We start from the raw sequence: 12,136 nt of genomic DNA, 5'->3' as shown, positions 1-12,136 counted from the left end.
CAACCAATCGCATCGCAAACCCGTTACTAAGTGACGGAACGTGACATAAGACACATCGCGGAACAATGAAAACCAGCAGCAACAGTTGCTATGCGACGTCAACAGCAATGCTAAAAGGACCATATAGATCTCTGCTCTCCACACAAACAATGGACACGGAGGGCATAGGAGGGAAGGAAAAAAAACCAGCACATACACACACACTCTCACTCTTAACTGGCTATAATGAGCAACTGACCTGCCACTATCACAGGGACTGCTAGCACCTCTCTCTCTCTCGCTCTCTCTCTCTCTCTCACATACACATACACATGGGACACAGAGGGAATGGAAGACAAGGAACGAATCGTTGGGTATGGAGGGGGCTGCAGGGGAGATAAGGCAAAAACTGCCTCAATTGTTTGTGCTGTGCTGTGTACAATTATAATGCTGTCTCTTCATTTTGACCCTACCCTTTCACACTCACTTTCACACACTTACACTGTATCTCACCCACACAGGCACCCACACACATATACACACTCTCTCACACAGACACACAAACACGCCTCAAATGGTTCAGCTGTCCTATGTATAGAATGTTTGTACGTTTGGGAAGCTGGCAAGGTGCCCTTGGCCTGGATTGGCCGCTGTCGTGGACAGGATGCTGGGCTCAATGGACCCTTGGTCTTTTCCCAGTGTGGCATTACTTATGTACTTATGTAAAACCTAATGAACTACTGTGCATTGTCTATTAACTAATACAACAAAAAAAATTGAAGGAAAAAACAAATATGTACAGAAAAAGAGCAAACAAAATTCCAAAGAAAAAAGAGAGAAAAAGAGACAGAAGGGTACAATCTAACCATGAGCACTAAGGCACTAATTGAAATGTAATCCGGCTCACTGACCGTACTCATAGTAACATAGTAACATAGTAGATGATGGCAGAAAAAGACCTGCAAGGTCCATCCAGTCTGCCCAACAAGACAACTTATGTGTGCTACTTTTGTGTATACCCTACTTTGATTTGTACCTGTGCTCTTCAGGGCACAGACCATATAAGTCTGCCTAGCACCAGCCCTGCCTCCCAACCACCGGCTCTGGCACAGACCGTATAAGTCTGGCCAGCACTATCCCTGCCTCCCAACCTCCAGTCCCGCCTCCCACCACTGGCTCTGGCACAGACCGTATAAGTCTGCCCCGCACTATCCCCGCCTCCCAACCTCCAGCCCCGCCTCCCACTACTGGCTCTGCTATCCAATCTCGGTTAAGCTCCTGAGGATCCTTTCCTTTTAAACAGGATTACTTTATGTTTATCCCACGCATGTTTAAATTCCGTTACCGTTTTCCTCTCCACCACCTCCTGCGGGAGGGCATTCCAAGCATCCACCACTCTGTCCGTGAAGAAATACTTCCTGACATTTTTCTTGAGTCTGCCCCCCTACTCAACATCAGACGGATGAACTAATCCCCTTAATAATGAACTACAGTGGTGAAAAGAAAACCACTGAGTCATTTCTACAATATCCATTAGCTTGCATAGAAAAAAATGAATAGATGATGAGTACATCTATAAATGGCATGCAGGCAAATATAGATAAAACATTTGTAGACATCCCGCACAGACTGTAAAATTTATAGTCTACAAAATTGTATAATTATGTAATGGATGAACCGCAGTGAGAACGGTAGAATGCTAACTCCAAAAAGTGAACCACAATAGGTGAAGCATATGTAAACACACCACACAAACTGTATAATAAAAGACAACAGAATATAGACAGTCTTTTTCTTTCTTTTTGATCCCAAAAGATGGGGATTGACATTCGTAAATGCAGTCTTTTCAGTGTGCTGGGAGACTGCATTTCTTTTACATAAGCCCAGGCTGGGCTGACTCTAGAGGGTCATGTTGGGGCCCACAATTTCAGATCTATGGTTGTGTTGGTAGCCCACTTGAGCTCAGTCTCCATTGAGGAGATTTGCAAAGCTGCAGTGTGATCTTCAGTCCACACATTCACGTCCCACTACTGCCTTGAGCAGAACACCTTACGCGACAGTCGGTTTGGTCAGACTGTCCTGGTGAATTTGTTTGGAGTCTAGAATCCAATTCCACCCTCCTAGGCCTGTTTTAAAGTAGGGTATACACAAAAAGTAGCACACATGAGTTTATTTTGTTGGGCAGACTGGATGGACCGTGCAGGTCTTTTTCTGCCGTCATCTACTATGTTACTATGTATTGTGTTCCAGGCTGCACCTTCACAACAGTGTACATATATTTTCAGATTAATTGATCCTTTTGGACTTGCCGTTGTGAGAACCTATTGTTCTAATGATTTTGGTGAGCCTGATAGCTAGGGATTCCCACATGTGAGAATTATATGGCCTGCTTGTCATCTGAGAAAGTGAAGTTATTTACCTGTAGCAGGTGTTCTCCGAGGACAGCAGGCCACTTATTCTTGCATACCCTCCCACTTCCTGCTAGGAGTGGCATTTAGTTGTTAGTTATGTTATTGTACTGCTGGTTCTGTGCTTGGGCGGGAAAGCACCCATGCATGCGCTGTGGGAGCGCTGCCTCAAGCTCTTAGAGAAGTAGTACGGCTGGGCAATGTTTCCGCACTGGACTCTCTAAATGACATCACCCACACATGAGAATAATTGGCCTGCTATTCTCAGAGAATACCTGCTACAGGTAAGTAACTCTTGTTTTTTTTTTTTCCAGTGTTCAGAAACCGTAGGTGGGTAATTCTGTTCTACAACCATGCCATTTTTTTTTTGGGGGGGGGGGGGGGGTAGGAGTAAAGAAACATACATGCATAACTTATTTTTTTTCTCTTGTATAAAATTTTGGCATAGAACCAAACCTGTACAGGTTACTCTAGGCTATACACAATTTTGTTTAAATAAAGAAAACCAAACAGGATAAAAAAAAAACATAACACGCCACATTATATTCCATGAACCCACAAATTAGGAGTGGTGCTAATAAGTTAAAAAAAAAAAGTTTAAAGCTACAAAAATATAGATTTATTTATATTTGCATCATTGTATGAACTTATTGATAGATATCACTACTACTACTACTACTATTTAGCATTTCTATAGCGCTACAAGGCATACGCAGCGCTGCACAAACATAGAAGAAAGACAGTCCCTGCTCAAAGAGCTTACAATCTAATATCAGAGCTGAAAGTCCCACCAGCACAAATATATTTTAATGTGGAAATCTGTTTATTTAATAACAGCACAAATGATCAATCTCTATGCAAAGGTGGACTATAAAAGTACAAAACTAGTGCACACAATGCAATAAAACAGGAAAAAAAAAGATTTTCAGTTTTATCCCCTAAGACAGTATTCCCCACAACCTCTCCCCAATCTCAAAGCAAAAATGGATGGTGAAACATGACCCTATAAATTAAGCAAATGGCTACCAGCTCATGGTGTGAGTGTGGTCCAGAATAGAGAGCTGCACGGGAACGGGGATAGCAGGAATCATGCAGGTATCCTCTCCAGGTCTGCTGGGATCCCGTGGGGATGGACCCAGGTCCTGCAGGGTTCCCATGGAACTGTAAGACGAACCGAGCTTTTCTTTCCCTCCCCTGAGCTGCAGGGTGCCCTCCACACACATACCTAAAGGGATCCTGGTGGTCTAGAGGGTGGTTCGGGGCAGGAAAGATCCCCACTCTTTCCTGACCGCTGCCGCCGCTTCTTTAAAATGGCTTCCGAGGCATTGCGCGGAGGGCTCTCAGGGCTGGAGGGGAGGTGGATGGATGCTGTCGTTTGTGCGTATCTGGGTGGGAGGGAGGGGGCTGTAAAAAGGGCGGGAGTGTGGATGCAGGGAAAAGGGAAAAAAGATTGGTAAGGGGCAAGGAGGTTAGATTGAGAACAGGAGATGGTACGAGGCTATCTAGCCCATTATATGGGATGAAGCCAGTAGGAAGAAATTCCCGCAACATTTGTTCACCCAAGATGATAGCAAACGCTATTGAAAACAATAGCAAAAGATTATGAGAAATAATGAACTGCCTGAGCGCGGTCCATCTGTAAAGAGTCGAAAGCTGTTCCAGTTGGATAGGCAGTGCCTTAAAAGGTGGAGGACAAAATAAATAAATATATGTGTATGTGTGCATGTATATATATATATATGTATGTGTAAATTAGTAAATTTAGTATGTGTAAATGTAGTAAATTTAAAACGAATTGGAGAAGTTTTGTGTGTGTACACACACACACACACACATATCTATCTCTATCTATCTATCTATCTATATATATATGAATGATATGTTGAAACCTTCTGCTCAGTGTGCTGCTGCAGCTAAGAAAGCAAATCGAATGTTAGGTATTATTAAGAAAGGAACGGAAAACAAAAATGAGGATGTTATAATGCCTTTGTATTGCTCCATGCTGTGACTGCACCTCGAATATTGTGTTCAGTTCTGGTTGCCGCATCTCGGAATTAGAAAAGGTACAGAGAAGGGCGACCAAAATGATAAAGGGGATGGGTCGACTTCCCTATAAGGAAGGGCTAAAGCGGCTAGGGCTCTTCAGCTTGGAGAAAAGGCGGCTGAGAGGAGATATGATAGAGGTCTATAAAATAATGAGTGGAGTTGAACGGGGTAGATGTGAAGTGTCTGTTTACGCTTTCCAAAATACTAGGACTAGGGGGCATGCGATGAAGCTACAATTTAAAACGAATCGGAGAAAAAGTTTTTCACTCAATGTGTATTTAAACTCTGGAATTCTTTGTCAGAGAATGTGGTAAAGCCGGTTAGCTTAGCGGAATTTTAAAAGGCTTGGACGGCTTCCTAAAGGAGAAGTCCATAGACCATTATTAAATGGACTTGGGGAAAATCCACTATTTCTAGGATAAGCGTTATATAATGTTTTGTACTTTTTGGGATCTTGCCAAGTATTTTGGGCTTGATGGACCTTTGGTCTTCCCCAGTATGCAATACTTATGTATATTTCTTGGGAGGGGTGGGGGCAAGGTGACTGCTGTGTGGCAGGAGCTGGATGGGCTGGGAAGGAGGGGTGGGTTAGATTCCCCACGGGGACAGTTTAGATTTCTGTTCCCATGCAACTCTCTAGTCCAGAATCTGTCCCAGGTGTTTTGAAATAACTGCCCCTCAGGTGACTGAAAATCCTGTTGGCGAGCCACTCCTGGTGTAAAAGAGTAAGCACCAGGTGTGCAGGGAGGATGCCTCTGATTGTATCCAAGCATGTAGAATTGTCTTTAAAGCCAACAAGAAAGAATTTTGTAAAAACTGTTTTTGCATGGTTTGTAGTTTGCTGGTTTACTCTGTTCTCTAATAGCTGGAGTGTTGAGCTAAACAGAAGTCTACAGCATAAAGAATTTTGTTTTGGTTTCTAGGATTCTAGGATTCCTTTATGCGTGGGATAAACATAAAGGAATTCTGTCCGGAAGGAATGGATCCTCAGAAGCTTAGCCGAGATTGGGTGGCAGAGCTGGTGAGGGGAGACGGGGCTGGTGGTTGGGAGGCGGGGCTAGTGCTGGGCAAGACTTCGGTCTGTGCCCTGAAAATGGCAGATACAAATCAAGGTAAGCTATGCACAAGAAGTAGCACATATGAGTTTATCTTGTTGGGCAGACTGGATGGACTGTGCAGGTCTTTTTCTGCCGTCATTTACTATGTTACTAGTTTAAATATTCAGCGAACCAATTTAATGTTTGTATGATAGAAGCGGTATAGCAGATTTTAATATAAACAGTGAAATTGATGTATAAAACATATGTTTGTATGTGTTTAGGTTTCAGGTCAGTCTGAGGGTATGCTTGCTACAGATATCTGGTTATAAACAGCTCTACCTACGTGTGGAAAATCTTCGAAAGCAGCCCTATGACAGCAATAATGACGAGCATGAGGAACAGTTAATGGAGGTGAAAATAAGTTTTCAGTATTTTGGAATTCTGTATATTTAAACAATAGTGGAATAAATTCAATCTAAACATTTCAGTTGTTTGATCTTGGCTTGTGGTAATTACTTTAGAACTAATATTTGAATACATTATATTTTTACTTGTGTAAAATAAAATCTAATCTAAAGCTTTAGGTATCGCAATCCAGTTTTAAGCTTTGCTTTAAATGGTTTGTATCATGCATATATTTTTCCACTGTTCTTAAAGGCTTGTGAGCACTTTGAAGCTCTTCATATCCCGAGTTCTAAAATTGAAGCATTGACACAACTATTAAAATGGGTTGTGTGTTGCAATTATTTCAGATTTGAAGGACAATTTTATAAACAAGTGAAGGGGGTCGCTATGGGGGCAAGTGTGGCTCCCTCATTGGCATGTCTTTATATGACTCAATTTGAGAAAAAATATGTGTATGAGTCTAGATGGTTTAGAAATATTGCTTCTTGGAAACGATATATAGACGACGTCATAATGATAGTGGGGATGGGACGACTTTCCTATGAAGAGAGGCTGAGAAGGCTAGGGCTTTTCAGCTTGGAGAAGAGACGGCTGAGGGGAGATATGATAGAAGTGTATAAAATAATGAGTGGAATGGATCGGGTGGATGTGAAGCGACTGTTCACGCTATCCAAAAATACTAGGACTAGAGGGCATGAGTTGAAGCTACAGTGTGGTAAATTTAAAACGAATCGGAGAAAATTTTTCTTCACCCAACGTGTAATTAGACTCTGGAATTCATTGCCGGAGAACGTGGTACGGGCGGTTAGCTTGACGGAGTTTAAAAAGGGGTTAGATAGATTCCTAAAGGACAAGTCCATAGACCGCTATTAAATGGACTGGAAAAATTCCTCATTTTTAGGTACAACTTGTCTGGAATGTTTTTACGTTTGGGGAGCGTGCCAGGTGCCCTTGACCTGGATTGGCCACTGTCGGTGACAGGATGCTGGGCTAGATGGACCTTTGGTCTTTCCCAGTATGGCACTACTTATGTACTTATGTACTTATGGCCCCATGGCAGATTTGAAACTATTTCTGGAATATTTAAATAATGTGGATCCCAATATAAAATTTACTTCTCGCATAGCCCAGGATGAAATAGAATTTCTTGATATTAAAATAAGCAGAACCCTGGAAGGAGGGTTTGCGACTACTATCTTTCGCAAACCCACGGATTGTAATGCTCTGCTACATTATCAGAGCTTTCATCATCAGGGGTTAAAAAAAGGGATACCGGTGGGCCAACTATTGCGTTTAAGACGGTTATGTTCTACCACTTCAGAATTCAAAATACAAGCGGGAGAAATGATAGAAAGATTTAGAACTCGAGGTTACCCTATGAAGATTCTTAAAAATGCTTATAAGAGAGCACTATATGCTCACCGCCCCTGGTTAATGTTACCAAAATTAAAATCAAAATCTCCTTCAAAAGTGCTGGCATGTGTCATTCCGTTTTCTCAGAAAGCACCCATAATCAGCAGTATTATATACAAACATTGGCATGTTCTGTCAATACACCCAGAGTTCAGGGAACGCCCGAAAATAGCTTATAGGCGACAAGCTAATGTGGGAGAATTATTAAAAAGATCAAGAAAGAGAGAGGAGCAGGGCAAACATTCCCCGTGTGGAAGATGTGTGTATTGCCGTTACTCTTTAAATACTGGGAAGATAGCTATACCTCACTGTAATAAGGATTTCATATTAAAACACAACACTAACTGTAATAGCTCCCAAGTAGTATACTGTATCATGTGCCCTTGCGGATTATATTATATAGGTCACACCAAACGCCCTTTAAAACATAGGTTAGCAGAGCACATAAGTAATATTCGATTGAAAAAAATAATGTGTCCTTTAGTTGCCCATTGGTATGATCATAATCACACTATTGAACAACTAAGATGTGTGATACTGATACACATTCCCCCTGATCGATTTAGGGGGGAAGGAAATATCAGTTCCCGATTGTTAGCTATAGAACAGAGATATATTTATATGTGGCAAACAGTGACTCCTAAGGGGTTAAATCAGGAAGTAGAGTGGATATAAGAGCCTGTCTCTTTAAGCTAAGGAGGTGAGGCTAGGCATTCTGGGAGAATATAAGTCAGGGCGTTTTTACTTCTCACAGCACATTCAGAGCCACGGCAGTTGATTTCTGACCTGAGAAGGGTTCATGCTGGCAGGCTGCCAAGCAGATCAGCTTAAGTAAGTGAAGAGTTATGTATAGTATATAATAGTTAAAGTATAATAAGTAGATTTGGAAACCAGAATTGAGAGAGAGATAATGCAATTGTATTATTGTAGATGATATGGTGGTTCCTCCTGAGGAAGAAAACGAAATGCGGTCCTGCATAGAGGAGCCGACGTTTGGTTAAGGACCACAGCAAACTTTATCATGAGTAACTCATTCCTCCAACGTAGTGCCTGAAGAGTATTGAAAGCAGACTCATTTATTGATTGAGGAAAGCACTGGAGACTTTTTACAAACCCTCAAAATAGACATTGTAAGAAAGGGAAACTGGAAGATCAAAGACAGCAGAATTACAAAAGGATGTTTGCCTTTAATTCTGTGTAACACTGTGATATTTATTTGAGGAATGTAAAATGTGAAATATAATGTGCAGTGCAATAATATTTAAAACAGCAAGTTGTATATAACTTTTAATGCTTATAGAGTCACCAAGCAGACACGATACAGGAGTGAATGGGTATGAAAGACAGAAGAGAGTTGTGTGTGTATTTACAGATTTTAAAATGCACATGAGCAGGTTTTGAAGCGCATGTGTTTAATAAAGAGTTTTGTATTTCAACAGTCTGGAGCATATTTGAAATTTTTAGCACTTTGTATTGCCAGATACAAAAACTGATATTTCCCAAACTTGAACCAGAACTCAGGGCTTACAAATGATGGAAGCACTACTGAAGTAATAACAGTCCTTCAGGGAGAGTAATCTTTGATATTGAGAATGGGTGGATGGCAAAAGAACAGCTTATGTGGTTAATGATGGCACTACAGCGCTTTGGGGGCCTTTTACTAAAGGGTGGTAGGGCTACTGTGCGGGTAGCATGTGCCAAAACAGCACTTCGGAGTGCACTGAAGCATCCTGCGGTATTGCTGTGATCAGTGCATGCAGAAATGGGAACATGTATTGGGAATAAGGTATACGACAGAACAGTGGGACTTCTTTATCGTTGGTACTTAACTCCTGATCATTGCTGGTACCCTCATGTTTCTGCACAATGTTGGAGAAATTGTGGAGCAAGAGGCACTTTGGGACATATTTGGTAGACTTGCCCGAAAGCTAAAGCCTTTTGGAAAGGTATTCGCTTTCAAATTCAGTGGATTATAGTAGTGAGGATTCCCTGGGATCCTGTTATTTTTTCTTTTGAATAAGGACATTCCTGAACTTCATAAGCACCAGGTTTTGCTCGTTCGTCATTTGCTCCGTGCAGCTAAACTTGACTTGTTCCATCTTTTCGTAAGTGGGGGACTTAGATGTTATGTGTGCAGCTGTTGGATGTAAAACAATGTCAGTATGGCAGAGGATCTGGGATTCAGCTCATAATTTGAGTTTAGTGGGTGACTGAGTCTTTTCTTTTTTTTTCTTGTTTCCTTACAGATGTATTCTTAGATATTATAGTATCTTATTTTGTGGCTGACGTGCTCTTACCTTTTACCCTTTTTTTTTTCCTTTCTTTCCTCCCCCCCTTTTAAAATTTTTTCTCTTTTTTGGTTCTTTTTTGTAAAATGAGGGCAACAATTTATGTTTTTTTTTTTTTATTGGCATTTCTATATAAGTGTCTCTAGCCAGTCATTTTTTAACACCCACCTCCAAAATCCAGTACTAGGCATACCGAGAATACAAAACACTCAGGAACTATAGAGCAATTCTACCATACTATAAGCAGTAATTTCTACGAGTCACATAAGGAAAAGGAAAGTATCTTAAACACTACAGTGAGCACTAGAACATCAATTCTCCTATTGTAAAACGAAACCAGACAGATAGTACAGATCGTCAATCCTGCACAATCAATGCCAACTGAAAGCCATGTCTTTTTCACAAACACAGATACACCCTAATCCACTACAGAATAAGTAGTAATATTTAAACTTTCTATTTAGACAAAAATTAAACTGAACCCCCAAGATGCCAGACTCTGCATACAATGCAACACCACAGAAACAGAAAACGTCCCCTAGTACTGTGCAAAATATAAAGACAACAGATGTAAATTTGAAAAAAAAAACCTAACAAATACCAATCACCACTTTACAAATTAACAAATAGAAATAAAACAAATATAGAAAATAAAATAATACCATTTTATTGGACTAATACATTTAGCTTTCAGAGGCCAAAACATCCTTCCTCAGGTCAATAGAGTATAGTACTGTTACAGTATCCTATCCTGACCTGAGGAAGGGGGTTTTCTTCTCTGAAAGTTAGTCAAAATGTATTAAAATTAGTCCAATAAAAAGATTACCTTATTTCCATGTTATATTTATAAACATTTATTAACATAGCTACAATACTATTTTATCTTAAAGCAAAGAAAAGAAATATTTTATTTACAGTTTGTTGTCTCTGGTTTCTGCTTTCCTCATCTTCTTTTCACTGTATCCCTTCCATCCAATGTCTCTGCTCCTGCCATCCAGTGTCTGCTCTCTCTCCTGTCCCCTCTATCCACCATCTGCCTTCTCTCTCCCTTCCATCTGCCCCTGTCTGCCCTCTCTCTCTCTCCCCCTTCCATCCACTGTCTGCCCTTTCTCTCTGCCCCTTCATTCCACCATTTGCCCTCCCTCTCCCATCCATCCATCCATCCAGTGTCTACCCTCCCTCTCTTCCCCCTTCCATCTGGGATCTGTCCCCTCTCTCTGTCTGTCTGCTCTTTCCGGCCCCACTATCCCACTAGTCCCCAGTTTCAGCCTCAGCCACTTCTCCTTGTCCCTTTTTCAGCCCCCATTTTCAGTCCCCTTCATCCACCTTCCTTGCATTAGGGCCCCCCTTTTCAGCTCCAGCCCCATTCTCTCACCTGCCCTCCTTTTCATGTCCAGACTCATTCTCCCTCCTGCCCCCTTCTTCCATCTGAGCCCCCCACCCAACCCAGTCCCCACCTGCCTACCCTCAGATCCCTCAACAACCCCCTTCTCTCTGCCACCCGGCCCCCTGCATTTTAAAATCTCAGAATCGGCGGTGCAGCGCCTCACATCTGCCTGTGAAAGAATCAGATTGCCTCGTTGGGCCTTCCCTCTCTCTGTGTCCCGCCCTCGTGGAAATAGGAAGTTACATCAGAGGGGGGGGGGGGGCGGGACACAGTGAAGAAAGGCCCTACGGCGATCCACTTCCATTACAGGCAGACGCGAGGCGCTGCACCGCCCATTAAGAGATTTTTTTTAAATGCAGGGGGCTGGGTGGAAGCGAAGAGAGCTGTTGAGGGAGCTGAGGGTAGGCAGGTGGGGACTGCAGCACCAGCGGAGCACCCCCTGTCGTGCCTACACCTGGGGCAGACCGCCCCCACCACCCCGCCCTTGGTATGCCACTGCTTGAGTGTTATGTTGCCTTGAATGTTTCAATAAAGACTTCTTGCTTAAATTAAAAAAATAAAAATAAAAAAGGAATTAGAAATCATTTCAAAATACGCGAAGGTTCATAAAATATACAGCATTCTGGTGAACATCTCTTCTGGTTTTGCTACTTAATACCACACTCTCCTTCACACACTTTGAGATCATCCCAACAGAATATATTAGTGGTTCAATCTTCAGTTATTGATTCGTCAGTCAGGACCCTGTTTACTGAGCTGTGCTAGAGAAGTGCTAGCGTTTTTAGCGCATGCTGAGCATTAGTGTGCGCTAATCATGTAAATGCCCATAATAACATAGTAACATAGTAGATGACGGCAGAAAAAGACCTGCATGGTCCATCCAGTCTGCCCAACAAGATAAACTCATGTGTGTATACCTTACCTTGATTGGTACCTGCCTTTTTCAGGGCACAGACCGTACAAGTCTGCCCAGCAGTATTTCCCGCCTCCCAACCACCAGTCCCGCCTCCCATCACCGGCTCGGGCACAGACCGTATAAAGTCTGCCCTGCACTATCCTCACCTCTCAACCACCAACCTCTCTTCCCCCACCTGCTCCGCCACCCAATTTTGGCTAAGCTTCTGAGGATCCATTCCTACTGCACAGGATCCCTTTATGCATATCCCACGC

The 12,136-nt window shown here is 42.2% G+C and overlaps 1 protein-coding gene across 2 annotated transcripts in view; it reads left to right on the top strand.

The window, feature by feature from the left end:
• ELMOD2 (ELMO domain containing 2) overlaps window positions 1-12,136 on the top strand; it is a 69,389-nt gene that overhangs the window by 35,065 nt on the left and 22,188 nt on the right. For both annotated transcript variants that reach the window (XM_030191704.1, XM_030191706.1), the window contains exon 5: window positions 5,755-5,884. In XM_030191704.1, coding sequence (XP_030047564.1) covers window positions 5,755-5,884 — 130 coding nt within the window. The remainder of the gene's footprint in view (window positions 1-5,754; window positions 5,885-12,136) is intronic.

This window comes from Microcaecilia unicolor, chromosome 2 (genome assembly GCF_901765095.1).
Source record: "Microcaecilia unicolor chromosome 2, aMicUni1.1, whole genome shotgun sequence".
NCBI classification, from domain to species: Eukaryota; Metazoa; Chordata; class Amphibia; order Gymnophiona; family Siphonopidae; genus Microcaecilia; species Microcaecilia unicolor.
This window is presented reverse-complemented; position numbering and strand designations above follow the sequence as displayed.